Genomic DNA, 27,959 nt, shown 5'->3' on the forward strand with positions numbered 1-27,959 from the left:
GGGATCGAGAGGGCACTGAGAGCCAGTGTGGGGTAGTGGCTAGAGTGCTGGACTGGGATTTGGGAGATCCGGGTTCTAGTCCCCACTTGGCCACGGAAGCTCACTGGGTGACTTTGGGCCAGTCACAAACTCTCAGCCCAACCTAGCTCACAGGGTTGTTGTTGTTGTTGTTGTGGACAAAATGGAGGAGGAGGATTATGTACACTGCCTTGAGTTCCTTGGAGGAAAAAAGGCGGGATATAAATGTAATAAATAAATAAATAAGTTGTCTTTTTGACCAAACCAAATAGCTTGTCCACATCACCAGGAGTAACCAGCTGAAAATGATCCAGTTTAATCGTGCAAACAGAGTTGCTGGACACCCCACTGTTGATTTCTGTCCCCATGACAGCGTCCAAGTTGGCTCATGTCTGAGAGATTTTATCCACAAAAAACTCATTAAAGGCATCACAGCAAGCTACCGAAGGCTATAAGATTGGATGGGGGGGGGGCAGACTCAGCTCCCTATGTTCATAAATAATGTGGATGAAGAGTTCTTAAAATCTAAGCTGTTACTAAAGCAAGAACAAAAACAGAAGACTAAAGTAAGAGAGAAGTTAACATTCTGCCTGGTCCTCATCTTAGATTTGATTTAAGCAACATCAAGTCAAAATGTATGATTTATAGTAATGCATGATAGGAAATTAACTGCCCAATCAGAGATGAAAGGGGGAAGGGAGACTTGCCTGTAAGATAGCTTCAAAGATGCTATTAATCATCACATACTCCAGGATTGTGTTTTGACTGATGTTATCCGTCACCTGAATGGAACCAAAGGGATTAATTTTTTTAGAACCTTTTGTGAGCTTCAACAAAATTAAAATGTGCTCTCATCCACTACTATCCATGCAAAATTACTCTATTGCACCCACTGATCCATGGTAATTTTGATTATCTGATACTTCAATGAAGCACTAATGAAAGAATCCATACATCCCTCAATCATGTCATTTTACTCTCCCATATTCTGTGTAATGAAACCCATGCTTTGTGTATATGTATTAGAGCTACCCTAACGTTACTGATTTTTGGCATGACATGGAACACTGTCTTAATTTTATTGAGTATAGTATTAATTTTACTTTGTCCTCAACTGTATTATTTCCCTTTAATGGTTTGGTTCTGGGTTACATTCTATCCTTCTGAGTGCTTTCCAAATATGTTATTCTATGGGTTCAACAAGGTTCGGCAGAAGCAACGTGACTAATACTTCAACACCAGCAGTATCACTAGAATACGTTTCCTATTATTGAGCAGTGGAAGTTAGAGCTTTCACTGTGCTAGAAAATACAGGCTGGAGCCAGACTCATGTAGTCATGCTCCAATCCCACTGAAACCAGTGAGACTTAAGTTAGTCTTGACTAACTTGTCTTATTCATTTCAGTAGGACTAACTTAGTCTGGATCTAGGATGGTGACAGTTTAGAGTAACAGCTAGATTTTATATTTTCAAAAATAGATCAACTATTTTTGAGTTTGCCTAATAAAGGTATTACACTAATATGGGTTTTGGAAATTTTCTTATGGCCAACATGGCTACCTTTGCTTTTTATAGTAGGAAAGAGACTCTTGAAACTTACACTTTTATTTGGCAGAAATTTGTAATGTGTTTAAGTCCTGAAGCTCATGTATTTCCATAAATTCTGGTGTGGCCTATCTCTCACCCCTTTCTCTCTCTCTTCATAATGACTTAGCCTTGTTCCTTGTCAGCTCTTGGGAAAAGTCATAGTTTAGGGTGGGCAAGATGTGGTGTTTTGTTTATTTTGTGTATATTTGTAAAGAAATTTTAAATATCAGTACAAATTTGCAAAAAGAAAAGGAAACCAATTACCTGCTCTTGCAGGCAGGCAGCAGAGACAAAAATAACCTCTTAGTAAATTAATGTATCCTCCCTAAAATATTTAATGGCATCAAAAATCCCTCCAGTGGACAGATATGCTAAGGGAGCAATCCTATGGGGATAGTTGGCTGCCTCTGAACTCAGAGGCAACCGCCTATGCAATGCACAACACGAGGAGCACAGAGGAGTTCATCTCCTCTGCGCTCCAGCTGCCTTGCATTCATGGCTAGATGGCCAATTTCAGCTGTCTAGCCATGGGACATCGGAGCACAGGGTGGGAAGGCCAGATGACACATAGGAAGTGTCATACCAGCACTTACGAACTCCCTGCCCCTCCCCTGGGAACACCCCCTTTCTCCACTGCTCTATGCTGCTCTTAGAAGCGTGGAGACGATCTGCACCGCCTACAAGGAGGTGGGGGAGGGGGGAGGGAGGCAGTTCTCCGTGAACCGACCAATCCTATGGCTGTCTAGCTGCTGTCTAGTGGCCACAGGATTGCGCCCTAAACTATTTTAAAACAGGAACTATACTGAGAGCACATCCATGCATGTGGAAGAAAAAGCAGCTTTTCATTAATGTACCTAACACAACAATTATATGTAAGACTGTAATTTAGAAACTAGTCCTCTCCACAACAGAAACACTGACCAGCTGGAAGTGAAACTGCCCCTTCACTAGAGATTAAGAATACAACATTTTCCAAGTCTGGATAGTAAATACTTCTTCCATTATCTTTACTTACAGTGACCAAGCAGAGCAGTAGCTTCAGGCACAAACTCTTGAGGCTTTCAGAACCTTCTGCACAAAGCAGAGCATCCAAGCTCTCCATCAGATTCTAGAGAAGAGAACAGTTACTACAAACCATTACACACCTGCACTGTTTATAGCCACAACACGGATGCTGTGCTCTGTGCAAGACTGAATCCCATCAGCAGGTCAGGACCTATGTTGGTAAGAATCCAAGGCAAGCAGTCTAGCTAACACGCTGTTGACTTAGATCAGCCTTCTATAACTTGGTGCCATCCAAATGTGTTGAACTACAATTTCCATCTCCCCATGCCCATTGGCCAAGCTGGATGGGGATGATGGGGATTGCAGTCCAACATATCTGGAGGACACCAGGTTGAAGAATTCTGATTTAGATTATTTCAACCCCTAGAAGATATTTCCTACCACAAGAAATACAAATATCACCTAACACAGATTTTCCATGTCATACAATCAAGACATATTAAAGAAGCAATTCTCCCCAGAACTGTGTTTCTTGTAATCAAGCCACACAATGTGGATTGTGAAACATGATTTTGTTCCCTCAGAATCTCAGCTCAGACTTAACAAAAAACGGTGTACCCTTATGGTCAAAAACAGAAATCTGGAAGTGTAAACCCAGCATCTGCCTGAAGGACACTTGGGAAGGACCTCCCTACACTGTCTGGTTATGCTGCAGTTGTCCAGCACAATTATACTGTAATCTTCCTTTCTTCCACTGGCAGATAATAGCCCCAATAGGCATGGTACATTTAGTTCTGAAGTGTCTTAAGGGATTGTCTACTCAGGCAGCATGGGGGGGGGGGGGGAGAGAGCATAACATTACTCTAGCCAAGGGTTGCTCTGTTACCAGCTTAACACATTTCTATTTTTTCACTTCAGTTGCAGACCACAACCTTACTACAGAGATGTATACACTGGGCTGGATCCAACCCTTGCACGACATAACTTCCCCATCCTCTCCCCTCCCCCCCCCACACCCCAAATCTACTCTAGAATCCCCCAACCCACCAGAGCAGATTTGGGGAACTGAAGGGGGAAGAGGAAATCTGTTCCACTGCTGGAACAACACCACTGGATACAAGCCACTGACTAGGAGCCAACATACCAACTGTAGAAAAGGTGATGCCTACTATTGTTTCTACTTTGTTACCAGTATTCAGAGGCCCAAACAAACAAGCAGGGTAAAAACAAAAGCATGAGTAGGCATCCTAACATCAACTATATTTAACTTGTGACTCTGTCCATACCTTCAATACTAGGGGAGACACTGTGTCCAATGTGTTTAACAATGGTCTACTATGTCTCTTCCACGGGCAAACCACCGCCTCTTATTGCAGTTTAGCAAGCCCTCACTCACCTTCATGCACAGCTCAGCTTTGTCAAAGCCCATCAGCATGTTAATGATGTCAAAACCAGATGTGGATTTGTTCTTCTGATGAACCCCACGGATCAGCGCACATAGCGTCTGCAACAGAAAAAAAAGAGAAGACAGGAATAGTTAGACAAAGCCTCCACAACACCAAGAACCTACCACTCTGTATCCCAGAAGTTTAAAGGCACATTTCTGGGGAATTTAAACTCTGATTAGTATAACACAGATTAATTCTACAACCTTTTTTGTTTTCCATGTCCTTACAGCAGGGGTGGGGAATACATGCCCCCCCAAGATGTTGCTGGACTACAACTCCCATCATCTATGACCACCAGCCATGCTGGCTGGGGCTGATGGGAGTTCTAACCCAATGTCTGTAGGCCACACAGTCCCCTACCCTAATTTACAGGATATTTAGCATGTTTACTTTTTGCATTTGACATAAGTTTGCATACAACTATTCTCAAAAGCAATCCTGAGCCACTGACCATACGAAGGCCAACAAAGAAGCAAGAGAAAATATGTTATTGTCTAAATGTTAACAGTCTCTCAAGAGGGGATATCTGGACTAGCACAATAAACTAGTGTGTGCTTTAGTGGATCTTAATAATAAGTAGACTCTTTCCATCATCAGCATTAATACAACTGTCACTAGTTGCCTGTTTATACATTTAGCTTAATGGAAGCCAAGGCCTGCCTGTGAAAAATGCACCTGTAATGCATTGACCACTCTGATGGGATGCTCTTCTCCCAAGGCTCGGATGCAGTGCTGGAACAAACAGTTAATGTTATCTTTAATCTTCATTAACTCTTCACCATCTAGAGACTCCAGCTTCCCTTCCAGGTACTCCAAATTCACCTATCAGACAAAGAAAGAAAAGCCAATTCATGGAGCCACTGAGAACATGACTAAAGGCTGGGAATTGGTACCTGGGAGAGTAAATATGAAGCAACATTAAGGGGAAAGAGGATGGTTTTAATCTCTAGCATATTACCTTCATCAAGAAGAGCTCCTCCCAAAACCGAGGGTTGCATTTACTGGGATCTTCTGTCTGAAACAGAAAGGAACTGCTGTTACATGGCTGCTGTGAACTAGATACAAAATATCTTATTGCACTATTTTAACCTTCCTAGATCCAGGGAACAGCATGCACAGATGGCCCTTGAGGTACACCATACTTTCTTCTGCAGATTATCAATGATTAGAAGTAGCTGCAGAGATACTTCTACAATGGGAAGTGCTCCAGTGCAGAGATATACTCTTCAAAACACGAAAGTAAAAGCATGGCCAGAGGCACTTCATCAGGCACAATTAATTGCTCTCCACATCTCATTCTTAATACTTGATATTACTAATATATAAATATAATATATAGTATATAAACTGAGAACAGGATCCAGATATATATGAAAATGCCACAATGAGAGGAGTAGAAGTACAACCCTTACCATGAAAATCTCATCATACATTAGCACAACTTTCTCTTTCAAGGGTTTCTTACTAGCTGAAGATTTCCGAAGCAATCCACCTTTCTTCTCAGCTTGTGCCATGGTTTACAGCCTAGGGATTGAGAGACATGCTAGACTTCAGAGAGCTTCTCTAGAAGTAAACCTACATAGCCCTCACACCTTCTCAAATTATGCTTAATCATCTCAGCAAATGTATGGAGCTCACAAAGCACTTCATAGTCATTAGAACCATCATAATATCATCTGGGTTATTATAGCCACAGCACTTTTCCTACATGGGGGTATAATGTATACTGGGGATAAAAAGGTATAAGGAAATTTAATCATACATTTTGTTACATATATGCATAGCAAACAGATATGCATATGATTTTTACACATAATAGTTTCCCTCCTACAGCCAGTGTAAGAATAATTTCACATGAAGTATTTTTGATAGGTAGGGGACAGATGGGGAACAGAAGGCTGCAGATTCTTTTAAACAAATGAGGAATTGGAGAGAAGGTCTTGCCAAAAGTAGCCCAACAAATTCATGGTTAAGCCAAAATTCAAACTCAGATCTCCCATATACTGTTCAGAGGACCGCTGTAGCTCACTCAGACGTAGGTTTTAACAGCCCGAAACAGCAAGTGTAAATGTAGTGCACTGTGATGTGGAAAAATAAAATTTCTCAGAGCTTTATTTTTCTACAGAAAATTTTCCATTTCATAAGTTCATTAGTAACAATAGATGGATGCCAATTGCAAATACAATACTGTATTGCAAGTGTGGCACTTTCAAAGTTGTAGACAAGTGGTTGTCAGCATATCATGTACAGTTCTTTGGGTTGCTAAAGTTTATTAGTGTTTAAACAGTTTTCAGTACCTCTTTTTTCTTTAAATTTAAACAGTTAAAGGGAAATACATGCTATTGTCTTTAACTGTTTAAAAATATTCCAATAAAGCATCTACAAAATAGAACATTTAAATCACATTAAGAGTGCAATCCTATCAAGATAGGCGGCCTCCTCCAAACTCGGAGGCGACTGCCTATCCTAAACAAGGCTGGAGAGGCATGGGGGGCAGGGATCATTCCCTCCACGCCTCTCCTGCCTTGCTATTTTTCGCTAGACAGCCGTTTTCCACTGTCTAGCAGCAGGGGGACCGATTGGGAGAGGAAGCTGCCATACAACACATCAGATGTGTCATACTCGCAGCTCTGCAATCCCCATCCCGGAACACCACCCCGAATGCCCCTTTTCAGTCGCTCCATGCATCACACTAACAAAGGTCCGCATAGTTAAAGCAATGGTATTCCCTGTAGTAACCTATGACTGCGAGAGCTGGACCATAAGGAAGGCTGAGCGAAGGAAGATAGATGCTTTTGACCTGTGGTGCTGGAGGAAAATTCTGAGAGTGCCTTGGACTGCAAGATCAAACCAGTCCATACTCCAGGAAATAAAGCCAGACCGTTCACTTGAGGGAATGATATTAAAGGCAAAACTGAAGTACTTTGGCCACATCATGAGAGGACAGGATACCCTGGAGAAGATGCTGAGGCTAGAGAAAGTGGAAGGCAGAAGGAAGAGGGGCCGACCAAGGGCAAGGTGGATGGATGATATTCTGGAGGTGACGGGCTCGACCTTGGGGGAGCTGGGGGTGGCGACGGCCGACAGGAAGCTCTGGCGTGGGCTGGTCCATGAAGTCACGAAGAGTCGGAAGCGACTGACCAAATAAACAACAACAACACCTCTCTGTATGCCAGCTGCTGGGGAACAGGAGCAGGAGGGTACTGTTGAACTCATGTCCTGCTTGTGGGCTTCCCCTATCATAGCTTTTTTGGTGTACAAGTCACAAAATAAGTTTCACACTGCCCATCAATCTCACAGTCAATATGCAATTTGCAAAAGTACCCTTTCTTTGGGCTCTCTGCCAGCATCTCTCCCTGCTCTGAGAGCAGTGTGTCTAAAGCAACAAGGATCTGTGTTCATGCAGGCTATTAGAAGTAAAGCAGAAGAAAGGACATGCAGCAGTTCCGTTACAGCACAATAAATAATGCACAGAACAGTACAAACATGGCAGAACGTGTTCAGTGCCTAGAGAGCTCAACAATTTGGCCTACAGGAGAGAACACAGCAGGGAGAAAATAGCATAACTATTCCCCTCCAGGAGCATTTTCAGCGACTGACAGATACCTCTTTCAGACCACTCAAGGGATTTATTTTCTGCAAATACCAGGCTTATGAAGCAAGCCATAAAGCATACGTTTCTACTATATATTTGTCTGGTCTAAGAGACAAACTACAGGAACTATAACAATTGCTACATTTGTAGAGATGTAAAATTTCCAGAAATTTTGACACAATGGAGAAAAACTGTTTTTTGTCCTATTCCCCCACTCCCAGAAGAAAACTGAAATTTCGGGGGAATTTGAAAAAATCCAGTACTTATTTTTTTAGTACTCTTCACAGATCTGAAGTCACTTTGTTACTTTAGGAACATAAAATGTATTATGTATAACTTGGCTTCCTCATTAAAATTTTCATTAACTTAATAAACTCAGTAAATTTGTAAGTATTGTCTGAATAACCTATACTTTTAAATATACCAAACATGAGCAAACCAAGTTATACACAATACATTTTAGGAACTTCAGCAAGTGGCTCCTGAAACATGTGAATTATCTTAGAAGCCAGAAGAAACAGGAAGAGATGGAGGAAGAGGAAGACTGGCGTATAGTATCTGTTCATGTTTGAGAGCAATTGGTTGGGGTGGAGTTTACAGAAATCTGGTCTGAAGGAAAAGCAATTGAGAGTTTATTTAGCTGGGGGAGATTCTTATCTGTGAGGAATGGTGATTTAACATATTTAAGAATATTTCCACAATCTCAGCTTATTATTTGAAAAGTGACATTTTATTCCCTTTTGTAAATGATTGCCCTTAATAAACACCTTATTTTTTGTTCATTTTGTCAATCCCACACCTTTACCATAGGAACCAGGCTGAGTTTCTGGGTTTGTTATGGTGGCAAGGCGAAAAGATTGAATAGCAGAGACAGCATTCCCTAACAGTGTAATTGGGACCTTTATTAAAAACTGTGGCAGTGAGTTCCATACTCAACACTGTTGTTTTTTTAAAAACAAACATAGGTGTGATAACCCATACACTGTTCTGTCACATGAGGTGGCGTCACATGTGGGTTTTAGGACTACATACATTCACTGCTACAACATCTAACCAGAACAAGCCAAGAAACACAGGACTCTAAAGGACAAAAACGAAACTAACAAGAATGCACATTTTCTTCACATATTATAATGCAACTCTAGTCAAATGTTCAGAAACTGAGCATGACTTGGAGCATCCCTAAATGTCTATCAGAAAAAGATACATTAGATCATTAAGTTTAATAAGGAACAGAAGAATTAACTATGCTGAGAAGCTTACAGAAAGGATTAAAATGTTCTCCCCCATGACTTCAACATTTCCAGAAATTGTACATCTCAAGTCTTCCTATAAAGTCTTCCTATTACAGAGATTTTAGAAATCATTTTGGATGAATAAAAGTTGGGCAGCAATATATGAACACTGTGTTAATATTTTATTCATCACTCTAAAATAAAATATTTCATAATCCAAAATAGTTCAATTTTTAAGAAACAAACAAAAGCAGGCCTTGGGGGGGGGGGACTGTGGGCTTTTTCAAAATTTTCCAGCTTTTTTCCAAGCCTTCACATCTCCATACCTTTGGAAAATAATGTCTATCTCTGGCTAGCATAAGCAGATCTCCCCAGTGAGCATGCGTGATCCAACAGTAATGGACTACAGTTATCACTTTCCTACAACTTTTTGCTTATCAGACCCATGGAATCTTATAGTAAATGCAAAATAATTTAAGTTCATGCCACAAAAACACCTAGTTCAGATACATGTTCTCTCTCTCTCTCCTGAAAAGTCTCCTATTCTCTTTCCCTGTATCATGGGAAAAGTGAAAAAAAAAACTATTTAAAATAAAGAGAGAGAGAGAGAGAGAGAGAGAGAGAGAGAGAGAATGTTCTAGAAACGGGGACAGAGAGAGGTAAAAGCTTGAAGACTTCTGTCCTTCACTAACAATCAAATATTTTGGGCAGCAGCAGCGCAAGCCTGTGTACATCCACTCACAGTGCTCTAATTGTATTACAATTAATGAATCAGTGTCAGAGCTAATAACATGCCATGCTTCCAGTTCAGTGTTCTTATATGGGGTTAAAGAAAACCAATATGCTTCTTGTATACCTACAGCTATGAGTTCAGCAGCAGACTTCAGCACTTTTATGGGATGTCCAGGAAGGCAGAGGATTCTAGGTCCCTTTGTAAACGGAGTGCTACTAAGCACCACCCTTTATAAAGTGAGTGCTGCTGAAAGAGGTAATAAGAAGATGCAGATAAGTTCATGCTTTCAACAAGGCTAGAACTGGGACATAGACTTTCCAAATAAGAGAGAATGTACATGCATAAGGGAAATCGCTAGAGGCAACAATTGAACAATCCCTTTGTTCTTATAGGTCCCTACGCTAAATAATCCCCAAAACATCCATAGAAAGCACATGAAAAGCACAAATATCCTTGTTCTGGAACGTCAAGGGCTTATTTGATCTCATGACCTACACAAATCAGTAGTACTGAGGAGGTTTTCTCTCTCCAGTTTTACATGGGAGAGAAGCTGCTTATGACAGAAGCTGCAGCAATAAATTATTTCAATAGAGCACTTATGAGGTTTCTATGCAAACCAGCAGATTGAGCTGCAGCCCAAGATCCCTCAGCAACTGGGGCTCACCAGTAAGCTGAGCTCAAGAGACCAATGGGTGGGATGGATCACAGCACTCTCCCAACAGCCATACCAAGAGCTATTTTTCATATGTAGCAGTTTGATCCTGCAGTATACCACACTCAGCAATTGGGGGAAATGACAGCCATTCAGCCTCCATTTTCAAACAATGCACCAAGTGCTATGAATTAACAAAGGGCAGGATATCATCATTATGCCATGCTTGTGAACCTTTCAAAATTCTCTGTAGCCACTGTAAATAGATTTTCAGATCTGACTTATGGTTGCAAGCTGAAGCAGTAACCGAGTAATTGCACCAAACTCTACTAGATATGCTTAAATTGGAATATTCCTTGAAAAAGGAAGCTCTGTGTTAGATATTGCATTGTAAAATATTATATTTCGTGATCAAAGCTGGAAATCTCCCCTCATGACTGAAGCAAATTTCTTTCTTATTGCCAGAGTTATAAATTAAACTAAAAGGGAACAAAATTAAGTCTAGAATGACCTCTTCCATCAGAATGGTCTACTGTCTCTCTAAATTAAGCCCGTTATGATCCAACTGCCATGAATACATTTGCACATGGAACTAAAGAAACAACTTGTGCATGAGTAATAAGCTCTAACTGCCTTAGCGTAACTTGTAAAGCCACTCCACAGCCATAAAGCACTTCTTTTTCATCCTGAAACCTACAGTTGTGGTAAGTACTGAGCCATTTTTAATGCCAATCTCCTGAGAAAGCCAAATTTCTGATGGCAGTTATTATCAAACATTTCAACAAAGCCTGTCTGATTTTAAAGAACATGAGTTACAGGTGTAACACAAGTATTGTCCCTAGTGTACTTGGATCTTTGACCACCTTATCAAAGACCAGTGGTGAAGCAGTGACTATCTCTGTTGTATAAACTGGTTGGGGGAAAAGAGTACACTAAGATCAATTTTATAATGCAAGAACTCCTGCTTTCCTGCCATCTTACAGCCCTCAGGTTAAAACATGCCTGACTATGACTTAACACATTTACAGTGCAATCCTATGCATGTTTACATAGAAATCCTATGCATGTTTCTGTCTAAACATGCATAGGATTATGCCCTTAATTTCTCTAGCTCTCATGGCTCAGATCTCCCTGGATCACCATCTGGAATCCTGAACAAGCTGCTCTTATTTCTTCAAAGTAGAAACACTGAAGCAAAATGAAGAGTAAGCTAGAAGAATTAGAGACAGTGAAGAGGATTAGCTAATATTGGTATAATCAAGCACAACTATTTCTGGAGAACAGCAGACACACTAAGAGTAACCCTATAGTGCCTCCCAATGGACATATCAGTTACATATATACAAAGAAAGTCTTATTTATGACATTGTAAATGTAATGAGGCTCTTCTTCCTCAGTTCCTCAGAATGGTTTATGTAGGATTCCCAAGAAGCCTACCATTAAGGTACCTTACGGGACCAAACCTGCCTCATCTCAGCAGGAGAACTGTGCCAGGTACTTTCAAACCATCCTCTGGGCCAATCCCTATTATGCTAACCTAACTGTCAAAATAGGGACCCAAATCCCTAATGGAGTTTTCCTATGGCAGTGTGATCTGGTGAGAAATGTTATACTCAAACCAGAGAGGTTTGGATCTAAATTGCTACTTAGCCATGAATGCTGGTCTTTTTTCTTTTCTTTTTTGGGAGAATATATTGTTATTTATTTTATTTTTATAAATGAAATCAACAATACCAAAATTACCAACAACCTAATCAATACTTCAATTTCCCAACAGTACAATATTCTGATGAGGACACCACAATAACAAAGAGAGAAGGGGGGGGGGGGAAGGGAAAAGGGAGGAGGAAAGGAAGTGAAGAAAAAAATCCCTCCCCTTCCCTCCCCCTTAAAGAATTGAGTTTAAACTCCAACACCCCCCGGCCTCCGATGCCATTCTATTTTAAAAACTATATCTATAACCTTAACAATCTTACAGTTTAATAAACAACCTTACATTTCTATATCATATCATCAATCTTATATCAAAGAAACAGGTCTACAATTCATTCCCAAAAGCCTATATTATTAGTAATTATATATATATTATATAATAATAAAACTTAATATAAACCTTCAACCACCAGTAATATTTTATACTAGATATATTATCTATTTTAAAATAAAAAATATAAAGAAAAGCAAGAAAAAATAAAAGATGAAAGAAAGTAAACCAATATAAATATAATCATTTATCTTCTGAATTAGCCTGGATCATGTAGACTAAACACAGTTAACAAAGCTTGTTTAAAGATTCCACTTCATGGGGTTGTAACAGAATTCTCACGCATTTTTACGTTAAGCCATGCCTCTGCCATTTCACGATTTAGAAACTTCTTCATCTGACCTTCAGACACAATACAAAGTGTAGCAGGATATTTTAAGTAATATTGTAAGTTCATTTGTTTTGCCATATTCTTTGCTTTGATAAATTGCCTTCTTTTATTCACCATCTCTTTGATGTGGTCTGGAAATAACATAACTTTATCTTGTTTCCAGGAAAGGCTTCCAGCCTCCCTTGCCTTCCAGAGAATATAATTCTCTGTGGAGACTTTTGCAAATTGAGCTATGATAGTGTAATCAGTCCCTTTAGCATTTGGCACATGAAATGCCTGCTCAGTATCAAGTAAGTCATCAGATGGAATAGGGGTATCTCATGCAAAAGTTTATCCACAAAAACAGGCAATTTTATATCATTAGGCAGATTTTTAATCCCAATAATACATACATTGGATCTTTTTGTGAAGGCCTCCAGTTGAGAGATTCTATCAGAGATACTTTTAAAACAAATTTGTGTCGTAGTTTCATTTCCTGCCGCTCGGTCTTCAAGCTCATTAATTTTCGTCTCCATTTTTTGCCGTGACGCATTAATTAAATCTACAGCTCCTTGCAGGGCGGTGATGGAATTTTGGATTAAATCCAACCTTTTGACTTGTTCCATAAATTGCGAAGATGAAGTCTTTATCAGCGTAAATAATTCCCCTATATCTTCTGTTTGACACTTTTGACACAGAGGATGTGGGGGGAGTCGATGCCAGCTCCCTTCTTCTCCTCGGCACAGACATGTTTCTCTCAAACAGATCTTACAGGTCCTCAGATGTTCTCAAATACTGTGTACATTTCTTAAATCATCCCTCAGAGGTTGTTGATATTTCTTAAAGCATATATTATGGAACACGTCAGCCGTGTTTTCTCCTATAAAATAGGAGTCTCAGTACAGCTTTTTGTGTTGTTAAAGCCCTGGGAAGATAATCCTGGAATCCAGCCCCCCCACTATCTCGTGGGGGTTACTTTTCTCCATGTTGTCCAGAGCATGCCTTGCCCCGCCCCTTCAATTCCAGGGGGGAGATGAAAAGGTTTTTCAACCTTTTAAAAAGCTGTTTGAGAAAGCTCCCACGGAGATCCGTGAGAAGCTGCCAGAGTGACATCGGTCCCAGCCAGAACATGAATGCTGGTCTTCAGTCAGCCATACACTTGCAATTTCAGCTCCCCATCTTTAAAATGGGGAGGGTTTCCATGAGGAAGTATAAGAAACAAATACAGACAACTATGAGCAAGTCTTCCCACAGCTATCACTGCTACCACAGAATAGAAACCAAGGAATTTGTTCCTCTAGATAAACACCAAGAAACTTGCAAAACATTGAAAATACTTTCTGAACTGATTATCACTGTGATAGAATGCAGGGGTTTGCACCCACTGAAGAGGGGGGAAGAAAATGAGATCATAACTTCTAATTGTGAACTCAGGTGGTGACAGCCAACAGAAATGGAGTCACAACAGAGCTACTGAGAAGCAAGAGGAAGGTAGCAGAGGAACCCCATGTCCTGCAGTTATACAAAAAGTAATCTTTAAAAAAAAAAAGCTAACAGGGCACCACACATACACAAGACGACATAATGAGGACCAAGCATGCTCATTAACCATGGCATGTTGAGCGTGCAGGCAAGCAGGCAGATCGAGGATTGAATGGCCTGACTGGAAACCTGTGGAGGAATACTGTTATTAGGAGGTGAGAATATGCTGCAATATTTTGTTGCAGATCCCACCTGTATTTCCCAATTAAGGAAACTCTGATGCACAAAGACAAGGGTGGTCAAGAATACCACATCCACTGTGGTTTTAGGTTTTACAGCTGCTCTTTCACACCAGAGAGCCTGCTTTATAGAATGGGAAACTGCATATGAAATATATTTTATTAGCCACTTTTAAAATATTTGTAGTGATGTTACAGTTTTTAGCCATTTCAGTTTAAGACTTCCCCCCACTTTGTAATGTATGTCCCACAAGACAGTGGAACTCAAAGGAATTTTAAAAAAAAAATGAACAGAACTGGCATATGGAGATTATAGTACTTCCAGATGCTGCTTGATTTTATGGTCATATGCAAGAACACTCAGGTACTACAGAATTCCTGCACGGAATTACTTTTGTGTAGGAAGTAACATGCAACATGTATACAGATGGTTATGTGAGGTGATTAAAGTCATACACTCTCACACACAAAACCACAACCAGCTTCCCTGTGAACAAGGTACATACATGCAATTGCGACCTGATAATCTATCTGCATATTACAGTCTAGTTTCTTCACATAAGTGCTCCATGTAAAGATTCATATTAACCCAAAGAAGCTATACAAGCTCTCACTATTCACAAGATCACAACATTGTACTCCATGTTAATTAGTCTAGAACTATTCCTGGTTCTGCTGTCACCTTCATCAACACAAATTAGAAATTGCTACTTCACCCATAAGTGTGAACTAAAAGGTGGAGGAGGAGAGAGGGAAGAATCCACCCTAATCATTTCCTTCTAATACCGAAGCAAATTCTCCCATAGGTGTGTGAATGGTAAAACCACACCACCCATACACAAGAGGTATTAGCAGACTTGGGGTAACCCCAAGGTTTACAAGAGTAAAAAAAATCTTAAGGAAAAAAACCCCGACAGGGGGACTCACTCAAAAAAACAGTCTAATCATAACTCAGTGAGCACAGAAAGCTGACAGATTGAGGGGGCAGGGGAGAACTGACAATTGGGTGGAAGTGATAATGGAATGGAGTGACTAGACAAGGGGAAAAAAAGACACACATGGAGACCAAAAGCATAGACAGAACCTTCTATTGCCTGGATAGATCATTTGCTACTTCACACCAAACAGTTATTTTAAAATGTCACCAGAGTAGAAGTGAGAGCTGCAAAATCAGATTTTAATGTAGCTAGATTGAGCACTAGTACAGGCATTTCAATAGCCCCAAATTTTGTTTGAAGGTGGAAATAAAAAGGGGTACATTATCCCTGTTTCAGTGGCCCAGGAACCATGTGGAGAGTGTAACACAGAAATACTTGGGGCAACAGCCCAAGGAAGCCCTTTCAACTTCTAAACCGCAACAGGGGCAGAAGGTGAAAGCACCTGATGAAGAGGGATGGTGAACTGGAAGAGGAAGTGCATAAAGGTGCCTCATGAGCAGCGTCTGCCTTCACCCCACCCTACCTTGACTCTACAAGGAGTCAGACTATCTTCTCCCCATCCCAGAAAAGTCTCCCTATATAGACACACAAAGACACCCTCACAGAAACAGACCCCTGTGTCCCCCCCGCAGCAGCGTCGAAGAAACCCCCACAGACACCTTCCCCCAAAATCCCAGCTGGGCTCCCTTTGCCCTCATCGTCACGTTTTGTTGCCCGATCCCAGGCAATGCTATCACGCCCTCTGCCCCCAGCGTCGAAGCCTACTAACTCCGTCTCTGTTATCAGGGAATGTGGCCTGAATAACAGAGCGAGGGGCCAGCCGAGGCCAGACCCCGGTGAGGCAGGGAAACATACCCTCTGTTACCTGAGCGGGGCGACCGCCTCCGAGTGCGCATGCGTCACCGAGGAAGCCTCCGCCCCGCCCTTCTTCCCACCACGCAGGCGCGTTCTTCTTGACCGGCCTGAGCCCTCCTACTATCCTTTCGTGGACGCTGGCTCCTTCTCGGTCCTAGCGCGAGTGGAGGCGGAAAGGATAGCAAGATAAAGCTACGGAGGAGGAAAGGAAATTTGGAACAGGTAGATCTCAGGGGGACTTTCCCTACCGACCCCCAGAGTTGATTATGGAAGTAGTTGTAATTTTCACAGTTCAGTCCTATGCAGCTATCTTACGGACTGTTACCTAGGAGAAAGCCCCACTGAACACAATGGGACTTACTCCAGAGCAAACGTTCATAGGATTGGGCTGCACGGTCCATCGTCTTGTGCATAGGAATCCTAATCCTTCCTAATGGAAAATTTCTCACCCCACCCCCAACCTCCGTGCTAAGGAAAATACGCAGAGAATCTGCTTCCAAGATATATGGCTGCACTCCTATGCCTACTTACTTGGGAATAACCCCCTTTGAACTCAATTTGGGCATTTCTGGATAGAAATGTATAGGATTGTTGTAATTAATTTATCTTTGTTGAGTTAATTAAGCCATGAATTAACTTGAGTCTTGTGTAGATCCGTTTACAATGTAGGAGTTTTGAGCTGTCTGTGATTACAGGCTCACACAAGCAGAAGTGAGCAGAAACCCTATTACACTATCCAGGCAAAACCATCAGAACACCAAAGCAAGGGCCAGTTTGTTGCCTAGTGATTGTGTGCACATTATGCCCTGCAGCGCATGCTCGCTGTGGAGTGGGACAAATTTTTGACGTAGTTTTTGCTTGTAGTCAGCAGATTTAAAGAATTCCTCATCTAGAATGGTTGTTCTCCGAGTTTCTGCCTTGCTTATTTGTAACCCCAGGTTATTTCCTGCCTCTACTTATCTGTGTAGAAGAAGCAGAGACAGGAAACTTAACAGCAACAAGTGCGTTTCTGGATCCAACTCACTCCTGGCAAAGCAAAAGGCCTGGTTAGTTCTGCTGTATCCACATAAGTCTACATACACATGAACGCCATCTTTCCTATTCCCAACTGCTCCTCTGCAGATAAGGTGAGGAAGTTGCCATTTAAAAGGCATGGGATGGCATTGAGCAGGGGGTTGGACTCGACCATCTTATCGGTCCTTCCAACCCTACTATTCTATGATTACAATATATCCTCACTAGTTAATACCCTGAGCCGAAATACACAGGCAGCCCAATCCTATGCATATTTATTCAGATGTAGGGTTCGCTGTGTTCAATGGTACTTATTTCAAAGTAAGGGTGTAGAGGGTGGAACCCTTCTTCAAAGTAAGGTAATGGCCATTAATTTTAGGGGGCCTTACTTATAAATGAATGTGTTTAGGATCGCAGACCAATACTGTATGTGCATATTCAGAAGTTCTATTCAGTTATTCCCAAGCCTGTATATGATGCTGCCTTTGGTGTACATTTTAGGCCATTATCACACATGGCTTAAGTTGTTTGTGGACTGCACAGCATGTTAGAAGTTTAGGCTGAAATCCTAAACTTCAGCCTAAATAAGAATGCAAAAGGAACAAGATCAGGACTGTACCAGACCTGCTGGATAACAGCCTATTCCTCTCCCATTGTCGGCCGGAATCGAGTTCTGAAAGTAGCCCATGCTGTCTCCTCTCTTACTGGGCAAAAACAGGCATTAATTTAAATGTGTCTCTAGCAGCTACATCTTTTTCTTTCTTTTTTCATTTTTATTCTAGAGTAGGTGCAGGAACAAAATTCAGATCAGGACTGGGGGCGTGGTAAGCTTTTAAGATCTGGATTGGGCCCCTGAGCTTATTCTAGAGTTTAAAAAAAAAAAAAAATACAAAGACAGAAGGGCTAGACGCTCATGTAAAGTGATGCCTGTTTTAGTCCTCAGTGTCCCTTTAACGCTGGGCGGAGCTGCCAAATAGGCTGGACAAGGCGGCCGTTCTCTTCCAGCCGCTGCGCGCTGCAGAGGGGCAGCTCAGCCGCCGGGACCGCGGGGCTTTAACCTCATCGGGCAGGGACGGAAGTGCAAGAGCTGGAGGCAGCTCGGCTTTGGCGCCGAGGTACGGGGAGGGGAGCGACTCCGCCCGGAAACTCGTGATTGCAGTAAGGAGCGGGGCGCTGTTCCTCCTGGCCCCGGAGGGAGAAGGCGGCTCGGAAGGGTGTCGCCACCCGGGCGCCCAGTCCTTTGCTAGAGAAGCGCCTGGATCGAACCGTAGCGCAGCGTCCGGCCTCCGCGGGGCGCGTAGGGAGCGCCGCTGCCTTACTTCCCTCAGGGTGCGAGAGACGGGAGAGGCGGAAAAAGGGGAAGCCAGCGCGGTAGCACGAGTAGGACAGGGGAGCAGCGTACTTGGGAACAGGAGACGCGGGGCGGAGCCGAGGCGCAGTAGACACTGGCTGCTCCCGGAGCCGAGAGACCGTCAGCAGCAGCAGGATTAGCGAGCACAGGAGCTGCCGAAGGGGAGAGGACGGAGCCTGGGAGCTCCGGGAAAGCCTCGAGCCAGGGCGCGGGAGTCTTCGAGCACGGAGCTCGCGCGGGCGCCGAACGGCTTGCGGGGATCCAGCGAGAGGAGGGCGTCTAGCCGGCACACAATTGCGCCAGAGGCGGCGGAAAGGCCCCGGGGCGGGGAGAGGCGCTCCTCCCAGCTGGGAGAGGCGCGCCGGCCTCGCCACGGGCACGGCGAGCTGGTGAGCTCCGAGCTGGGCCCTGCTGCGGCTCGTCTCTCTCACCTCCGTCGCCCATGTGGCCGGCAGCCGCCCCGAGATGAAGCGAGCCGGGGCGCTGCGGCAGGTTTCGGACTGGAGCGACTTCGTGCGTGGCCACTGCCTGCGGGAGCTGCTGGAGCAGCGTCTCCCGCACGAGGCTCCCAGCCGCATCCTCGCCAGCCCTGACAGGCAGCATCTGCTCCTGCTGTGGAACCAGCCGGCCTGCCAGGCTCGGGTCGTGGCCTTCCAGCGCCTGGGCGCTGACGGGGGCGACTTGGAGCGGAGCTGGCAGCCTCCTCGGCCGCCCGTGGTGGGGCTGCTTTTCCTGGAGAGCCCCGCCACAGCCGTCTCCTGGGTGCTGACTATCATCTGCGAGCAAGGCCGGACCGAACTCTGGCGCTTTGTGCCCGCCGCGGGGTGGCAACTGCTGCAGAGCCTGGAGCTCTGCCATGGCGCCCGTGCCCGGATTGTCTCCATCTGCAGCTGGGGTGGGCAGCTGGTGTGGTGTGAGGAGAGGCCCGCCTTGGATGCCCAGCTGACCTCAGAGAGGAGAGCCTTCCAGTACTGTATCTGCACCAGAGGCCTTGAGGTGGGGGAGCAGGGAGCCCGGCTGAGCCCCCTGAGGATTGTCTTACACAACAGCCCCGTTTACCAAGTGCTGGCCTCAGCCTCTGGTGTCTTCCTGGTGCCCACCCCAACCACCTTCCCAGGTATCACCAAGTTTGTCCTCATCTGGCGGCCTGAACATTCTGACATTGTCATTGCTGCTCCATCCAGAGGGTGCATTTGTACAAAAGCCTCACGGCCTGGCAGTGAAGTGGACTTCAAGAAGCTGGTGCTGGGCTATGTGGGGCTCTTGGCATCCATGGAGACATTGGACATCCATAGCTGCGCCCTCTCTAGCTGCGGCGGCCTCCTCCTGGTTACCAAAGCAGGTGCTGTGGAGTTGGTTCAGCCCAATGGGGTGTGGAGGTCTATCTTTGACTTTGGGGGCCAGGCCTTGGCCCCAGGAGAGCAGGTCCAGCTGAAGGTATTTGGGGACACTCTTACCTGCTTGCTGGGAGGGGTTCTTTATCTTGTGGACATGGACAGTAGACAGCTGATAGAAAAGAAAACCCTGAGCACAGAAGAAGTGCTGTTTTTGGACTCTCATGCTGAGGAGGAGGAGGAAATGCAGCTCCTTGCTCCAAGTGGCATTTACAGCCTTGACTTCTCTGGCACCGACAAGAGCAGCCAGCCAGAGCCTAACCTAGTGGAGATGGTGTTTGAAGAGGCCTGCAAGTACTATCAGCGGCGGAGCCTCAGCAGCTCCCAACTCACTGTGGAGAAACTGAAGAAGGGGGACATGTTTCAGGCACCCATTGCGCTTTCGTCCATCCTGTGCCATAGCCTTGCTCCCAAGGACAGAAGGTCCAGAGCCCTCCCAGAGCCTTATGCCAAACTGCTGGGCACAATGCAGTTAGAACTGCAGAGCTACCAGAACCTGGAATTCCTCAAGTCATGTGTGGTTGGGGCTTCAGAAAGCGAGGTGCAGAGCTATGGCGAGGCACTGGTGGAGCAGGAGCTCAGCCGCCTTCTGCACTTGGACTTGAACAGGGAGAACCTGGCATACCTGAATGCCATCTTTGGCTCCTTTCCTGGGGCCTCCTGGAAGGCCATCCAGAATCACCTGCAGCTGCAACAGAATGGTGACGGTGTTCTGGTAGCCAGAGCCACTCCAGATGTATGGAAGAAAATTCTGGGGGGACCTGTGCCCAGCCTGAGCAAGCAAGACGACGGGCCTCCAAATGGCATGGTCCCCCTCTTTGAACTTGTCTGTCTGTCTCTGTACCAGTTCAAGCCTAAATGGCTGCCGCAGTTTGTGGAGCTGTCTCAGCAGTATATGGGTGCCGCTTGGACTTACAGCAACAAGGAGGGCCCTGAGGGTGGCGTCCCCCTCTATAAGAGAGCACTGGCTGTGCTGCCAAGGAGGAGGAGCAGGTGCTCGTTGGCAGACGGGGAAATGGAAATTGAGCTCCTGCTATCTAGCCAGAGGCCCAAAGCTATCCTGCAGGCCATGGGCCTCCTTATCCGGCATGGGCGATGGCAGCGTGTGATGGGGGCAGCTGAAAAGTTCTCCATGCTAAGCCCTTTGCTTAACAAAGAGATTTTTATTATTCTCTTGGGAGAGTTTTGCCGGCACAGGGCACTGGACCCTTACTTGGACAAGCTGTGGGAGCTCTGTCCTGCAGATCTGAGTGCTTCTGGTGTCTTGAGCATTATTCAGCAACATTTAGCCCCAGCGGAGCAGGACCCCTTGCCCTTCCCTCCAGGTGGGTCATCCCAGATGACCATCGGCCTGCTCAAGCCACTACTGCACAGACTGGCACAGTTCCCGTCTGGCCAGGCTGAAATTTATGCTGATGCCTTACAAGGCCCAACTTTTCCTCCACCAACCCCACCCAGGGACCAACAGGTTGTTCCAAAGGCAGCATCCCAGGAAGAGCAAATCCCCTTGCAGAACTGCACATAGTGCACATTGTGTGGCATAAAATATAGAGGTGGAACTAGGCAAAGGGGCATCCAAAGTCATTGCTCCTGGTAAAGTCAAGAGCTGCAGCCTATGCATCCCACTTAGACCCTACATCAGCAAGCTGCCCCTGCCGAAGTAAAGGAAAATCCCAAAGATTATTATACTGCCAGTGGGTTTATTTGGAAGATTGCAGAGCTTGTAGCAAGGGTTGGAGGCTTCTGGTGCCTTAAACAAGAGCAGTTAATTGCATATAGGAATTGCACCATTGCTCATATAGTGAGGCTAGATGAAGAATTACTGCTGATGTACTCCCAACCTTTTATGAAATTATGCTAGTGGGCTGGAGTTAAAATCTTTCTCTACATCTTGGTAAAATGCCAGTCTACATTCATCAGTCATATTTGCATGCAAGTTTAGTGTAACTGGGGAATTGCTTGCTTTGACTGCCTTGAGGGTATGCTCAAACTCATTATGTGCATCTACCATTTAGGTGTGGGGAATTTTTTTCCTGGCAATAAGCCAGCTGTGGACTACCAAGTTTCACTGGCCAGCTTTACTTCCTCATGAAACTAAAGCTTTTGAAACTCCCTGATTAAGAGGATGTCAGCTGTCTGCTTCTCTGTTTGGGGACCCACTCCTCAGATGCACTCAAGCTGTAAAGCATGCAATATTTACTTGCAGAAGGGGAAGCCCCAACTATTTCCACCGCATATACATGCACACACCTTTGCCCCCTATAGTGGCCTTATCTTTTGTGGTGAGTTTTAAATGGTGGAAGTTGTCAGTAGAGAGGGGGCTCAGCATTTCACTGGGATAATCCATGCCCTCAATATTTGCAGGGGAGTGTGACTCTTGCCTAGTTTTGTGTGGGCCTCCACTGGCTTAAGCAAACACCTAGCCAGAGTTTCATCACCGTAGCTGCCTTGCACAGATGAAACAGGAGGAATTGAGGGAGGGGGTGTTTACTGTTCCAGGCAGGAGTGATTTTTCTTTTTATAGGTGGCAGGGAGAATGTGGTTTTAAACCTCATGAAATTGCTCAGATCATTTGTTTAAATGCAAAGATTCCTTCATATGGCACAAAGGAGGCAGATAGCTGAGTAAAAGCAAATCAGTGCACTTTGGTTCTGTCTGCTCAAAGGATAGGTTTAATAACTGTGAAAGAAGGCAATGAGGACTGTCTGGACTCTTTAGATGTAATGTCATGAGCCACTATATTCTAAGATTGCTGCTACAACAGCTCCCCCCCCACCCACTTGCTGAATGTGTTGGGTAACTGTTTAGTGCCTAATGGCCCCTGGTCAGACAGGATCCTGCCTGTCCTGATACTGAGTTGTCTGAATCTCAAGCAAATCACATGTGCTCTGACTAGACCAGAGATGGGCAACTTGTAGCCCTACAGATGTTTGGGCTTACAACTCACATCAGCCTAGCCAGCATAGCAAGGGATGCTGGTAGTTACAAGCCAAAACATTTGGAAGGTCACCAGTTGCTCATCCCTTGTGGACTAGACCCAGACCTTCGCAATCTTGGGTATTTCCTGTGTTTTCTTTTCTGGCTGTGAGCTACCCCTTTCTAGGGTGGTGGGGTGAATAAGTAGCAAGACACAGGGTCAGCTTTGGATCTTCCTCTACTCCATCGCTGCCAGATAGTAAGAAAGAGGATATGACAATACCTGGTACTCCAGGGCATGAAGTGTGTTACTGAGGAGAATGAGTTCCCTTCTGAGGCATCTGTACTGAAAAAGCACAAGTGCACGACTCATACCAAACCTAGCCAACACATATCTACAATACTTCCTATTGTTTACAGGCTCCCTTAATGTTTTCGAAGCACCCACAAGCTTCCTCAGCCTGGAGCCATTTAAAAAAAATTAAGAGTAAGAACAGGGTAAAGCTTGCCTCCGGTCAAAAAAGCTCTGAGGGTGTAGGCGCTTGCAAAGGCTGTAGACGGGAGAACACTTTCTCTTTCCAAGCTATACAAAAGCCTCTTCCTCCTCTTTTTTGCAAAAGTAATGAGGCTTTGACAGTGCTGGGCTTTGCAAGGTTTGGATGTTCTTTCTGATGTTACCTTGGTAATGGGGCTTCCTAAGCAAGGGAGAGAAAGAAATTGTCCACATGATGTCTTTGGATGGTATGTGCTCTGCCCATCATGAGCAACTTGGCAGAGGAACAGAAGGGTGCTTTTTATGCTAACCTTGACTAATGAGTTTATTCTATTTTTAATGCATTTCTGGTATTTGAAGCCATTTCTGTGTCCTGTGTGCAGTATTAAAAGACAATGGCCAACCTTAAAAGAGAACACTGTCCTTGGCTGTGAAGTATCTGGCATGTGCATTGCGAGCACCCAGCTGTGTGTGTTTTTTCTGTCCAAGTTGTTGATTCATTCTGGGCCTCATTTGTTAATGGGGAACAATCCTAGCAGATAAATTGTAGCCTGACAGAGAAAAGTCCCTCCACAGATCGTTGCTGGGAGGGGAGACTGCAGCAAACAGGTTGTTTTGCTAGCAATCAGTGCACTTTTGTCTGCTGAGTCATAGCACAAGAGCCGTGCTGGCAGCTGCTCAGCTTCTTCTGTGAAAGCAGTTATGGGGTCACTGTCTACCTTTATGTTCCCTCCCTGTTGCCTCCAGCAAAGGGTGGTAAAGGTTAAAAGCGGCCATTCAAGCAGAAATTATACTGAGAGATTTGATGAAACTATACAATGAGGCCTGGGAAGAAAGGAAAAATAGTAGGTAAAACTAGCCTAAAATTAAGTTTCATTCATGCCATAAGGCAACTTGTTGCCCTCCAGATGTTTTGGCCTACAGCTCCCATCAGCCCGAGACAGCATAGCCAATGGTGAGGGATGATGGGAGTTATAGGCCAAAACATCTGAGGGGCCACAAGTTGCCCACCCCAACATAAGGGGAGTGGAGTTTGGGAAGTCTTGCTATGCGTCAGGAGAACAAGAAGCCTCAGTTTTGAAGATGGATGTAAGAAGTATAAACAGCAGGATATACTTATTATTAATCTGATGCTTTAAGAGCCACCTTCTTCTGCTTTCTCTCTGTTCCTCAAATAGTAGGAGATGGACTGGATTGGTGGTGGGTTTGTCACTCCAGTAAAAAAACATGTCAAGAACATAGGTAAGAGCACTGCTTGCAGTCATAACAGGAACAATCTGCTATCTTAGAATACCTTATCCAATTTATTTGCTGTTCTCTTTACATATTTTTGTACTTCGGGGCCACCTTTGTAAGGATCCAAAATTTCCTTGCCATCTGAGAGTTGCTCCTGATACATCAACAGGCAGGAGTGATGAGCTCATTTCAAAAGGGTCACAAAATGGTGGTGGCTTGTTCTTTGGACCAGTTTCAGGTACACACCAGTATACCCTAATCGAATTTTCAGTTCGGCTGGGTTTTTTGCCTTACTCTACACATTCTTCTAGCACATTGTGGAGACAGGTGCAAAACATTTTAGGTTTTATCACGTCCTTCTGTTGTAATAATACAGGGCCTTTCCACCTGGTTAAAAACACCCTGATTTTATCCTGGATTTAACTTTTGTGCTGGTCCCTCTTGATCTAGCACCAGTAGCATACTATCCTATGCCTTAGTAAGGAATTAAGGGATTGCTACAATAGTTTGTATTAATGTTAGGAGATAGGTACAAGACTAAAGAATGGAAGTTGGTATAAAATGGATCAGTGTTTTAAGGAGCTATATAATTGTGGTGAAGAGGAAAGGCTAATAATGGGGAAAGGTGCTAAAGAAGTACAGAAGCCATTTAGGGAGAGGAGAATTGCCAATAAAAAGTTAAAATAGCCAATATTTGTTAATTTTTAAAAGGCTCTGAGTGTTCCCACGCTGACCTGTTCTTGACAAGTTTGCAAAATGACATGTAGAGAAGAAAAACTGATATTTTTCTGCACCAGCGGTGTAATACACATTAGCCAATACATAGCCACATTCTTACGACTGAGAATAGCAATTAGCATGCTAGTGCAGAGGGGACTGCATTTCCCAGGAACAAAATCGTTGCAAATTCCCCAGAACACAACCAGTGACTTGGGGAAATGACTGCCAGATTCTGTATACCAATGGTGAATCAACTTGAAAGCTGAGTAACAACACATCATTTGGAACGGCCTTTAATTGACTGGAGAATCTGCTCAGTCTCAAAACCCTAACTGAGTTTAAATAGCCCAAATGCAACAAGATTGATGTGCGCACTCACACAGCTCCTGCTGCAGCAGAAGGCAAGCAAAAACAATGCTTTATCTACCATGCTAGGAATCTGATTTAAAGTTTATTGCAAACAGGAAAAGTGGTGTACAGGAGGCTTTTTTCTCACACAGAAAATTACACCACTGGAAAAACAAAGACCCATTTTAAAAAATAGATGGTGCATCTACACTCCTGATCTCCAATACCTTGGTATAAAAATTATTCTAAGAATACATTCTGGCCATCATTTTTTGTGTTGTTGCACAATCTACTGGTTGTTGTGCAGGGAGGAGGTGCCGTGCATTTCAGGGCATGGCACTTCTTGTTGCTGATTGTTTCTTGGTTTTCTTACTAAAAGCTTGTAACACATTACAGAGGCACATGTTTTTTTGCTTTTGGTCTAGAATGGGTGGCCCTACAGATGTTTTGGCCTATAACACCCATCAACCTTAGCCAGCAGGTCATGGGAGTTGTTGGCGAAAACATGTCCCTCTTGTGGACTGCTAGCATGTCCCTTCCTCTTTTATTGGAGCCTCTTACATTTTGTATCAATTAGCCTAGGCAACTTGTCAATTTCTACTGCTAATTTCCAAGTCTTTCCTAATTCTATTCGAGTTTTCCCCACCATTTGAGAAGGGGACTAAATTTTTGGCACAATGCATTTGCATAAATTCAACATTATTTGGGGGAAAATATAAAATGGCAAAGTCCGCAAATGAAGGATGGTGGTGGGAGAAGCACATATAACTGCAGAATTCAGAGGGACAGCAAGGGACAAAATGAAATGTGAAAAACGGCTCTAGAAACTACCTAAGGCAATGTGTGCTCTCTGGCCATGTACAGGTTAATAAAACTATACAGTAGTTTTTAGCTGTAGTTCACACTTGCTCCTTTCTTTCCATGCGTGGTCCCTGGAGCAGGAATGGGCAGATGGTGGGCAACCTAGCACTTTCTGGTTGCTGAGATTCTTGCAAAGAACTCAGGGCTAGGTGAACCTTGATCTGATCCAGGAAGGCACTACTTACATCTTTCAGCAAGAGTATACATTCAACTTTGTTTGATGCATAGTAGTTACACCTTAATTCTGACAGAATGCAGAGTATGCACTCATGCTTTATAAATTTAAACACATATGGAGGACCACTGGGTTCCAATTTTATAAAAACGGCTACGTAAAACGGAAGTAGTGTTCCCCGCCCCTCAACGCTCTAGAGGGAGAATGACCATGTTGGCCGCTATGATGCGCTACCCCTAAAGTCCATGGGTAGGTATCAAATAGGCCAGTGTCAGTCATCTTAACTGTCACACAAAATCCTAGATTCATCACAATCTAGGAAGACGCTCTTCAATCCAATGTCCCTCCATAGAAAAAACAATAACATAATTTCAATTCTTCTGGATGGGGAGACGGGACCATTATGGACAGTGAGCAACCAGAGTCACTCAAGGATATAATTGTGCCACATGATGAAGTCAAAAGAACAGGTAGGATCTCCAGAGCACAAGGAGTCGCAGTCCCAACAGCAAGATCATGGCTTTGCAGGCAGGAAGGACATAGTGCAGAAACTGCAAGCCCAGTGTCTACAGTAGGTTAGGGGCAGGCAGAGCGCATGTGTGTGAGATTATATATTGGGAACACAGTTATGCCTGCCCTTCTGTGTAACAGGACTTGCAAGTGAGTGCAGTAACCCCTGACTGTCCCTTTGGCGGGGGGGGGAAAACTTGCTGCTCCCGTTTCAGTCTTGGCCAGCAAAGATTTCCTGCAGGGTAGTGACCCACATGCTCCACTTTGGCGAGAGAGGTCCAGGAGTTCTGTAGACATTCATGTGTCATCCATAGTGCTGTTCAGAGGCAAGGAGTTGAGAAAGGAGGTGCTAGTTCCCCAGCTCTGCCCGTGGGATTTTGAACATACTTTGGCGTGATCTGCAAAGGAAGAGATCAGAGAAATCAAAAACAGTTTTCTAGGCTTGAACCAGCCCTAGATGGTTGGGTGGGGGCATTAAGGGAGAGTGGATGATCTGAGGAGGACAAAACTCTGAATGCTATTTGAGAGAAAACAATCTTGTGGGAATGCCCTCTTATCTCTTTTAATTTGAACTGGTGTTGGTGTCCTACAGTGGAAGTAAGGATGAATATCTTCCTGTAAGAGCATCTGTTGGAGCTCAGATCCTTAATTTCAGTTCATGCCAAGATAGGCTTTTGTGGGTTCTGTGTGCATTGTTAGCCACACACCCTCCTAGAAACATCCCAGATGGTGCCTCTCTGCAGCTGGAGCCAGCATACAACAGAAAGCTCCCCTTATTGCAAACAATATCAAGGCCTACC

General features: G+C 44.1%; 3 protein-coding genes across 43 annotated transcripts in view; 1 reads left to right on the top strand and 2 right to left on the bottom strand.

The window, feature by feature from the left end:
* Positions 1-18,625, bottom strand: part of ARMH3 (armadillo like helical domain containing 3) — a 177,133-nt gene extending 158,508 nt beyond the window's left edge. For 6 of the 19 annotated variants that reach the window (XM_084846562.1, XM_084846558.1, XM_084846561.1 and 3 more), the window contains exons 1-7: positions 16,142-16,178; positions 5,471-5,582; positions 5,017-5,073; positions 4,734-4,880; positions 4,007-4,114; positions 2,621-2,713; positions 726-800 (exon numbers count right to left, since the gene is read on the bottom strand). In XM_084846562.1, coding sequence (XP_084702688.1) covers positions 726-800; positions 2,621-2,713; positions 4,007-4,114; positions 4,734-4,880; positions 5,017-5,073; positions 5,471-5,572 — 582 coding nt within the window. In that variant the 5' untranslated portion in view covers positions 5,573-5,582; positions 16,142-16,178. Of the gene's footprint in view, positions 1-725; positions 801-2,620; positions 2,714-4,006; positions 4,115-4,733; positions 4,881-5,016; positions 5,074-5,470; positions 5,583-9,748; positions 9,868-16,141; positions 16,179-18,557 lie in introns of those variants that run through there. The other 13 variants (XM_084846563.1, XM_084846557.1, XM_084846560.1 and 10 more) reach the window with 7 other exon arrangements.
* Positions 18,242-23,711, top strand: HPS6 (HPS6 biogenesis of lysosomal organelles complex 2 subunit 3). The gene has a single exon (XM_084846527.1). The coding sequence runs from the start codon at positions 18,972-18,974 to the stop codon at positions 21,423-21,425; it is 2,454 nt and encodes an 817-aa protein (XP_084702653.1). The 5' UTR covers positions 18,242-18,971; the 3' UTR covers positions 21,426-23,711.
* An 877-nt stretch (positions 23,712-24,588) lies between these two features.
* LOC146351110 (prominin-1-A-like) overlaps positions 24,589-27,959 on the bottom strand; it is a 48,226-nt gene continuing 44,855 nt past the window's right edge. For 13 of the 23 annotated variants that reach the window (XM_084846539.1, XM_084846541.1, XM_084846538.1 and 10 more), the window contains exon 25: positions 24,592-27,557. In XM_084846539.1, the coding sequence (XP_084702665.1) occupies positions 27,509-27,557 (49 nt within the window). In that variant the 3' untranslated portion in view covers positions 24,592-27,508. Of the gene's footprint in view, positions 27,558-27,959 lie in introns of all 23 variants that reach the window. The other 10 variants (XM_084846547.1, XM_084846543.1, XM_084846546.1 and 7 more) reach the window with 3 other exon arrangements.

Source organism: Heloderma suspectum, chromosome 3, assembly GCF_057233095.1.
Source record: "Heloderma suspectum isolate Gila_16-S chromosome 3, 16-S_ref, whole genome shotgun sequence".
In the NCBI taxonomy this organism is placed as follows: domain Eukaryota; kingdom Metazoa; phylum Chordata; class Lepidosauria; order Squamata; family Helodermatidae; genus Heloderma; species Heloderma suspectum.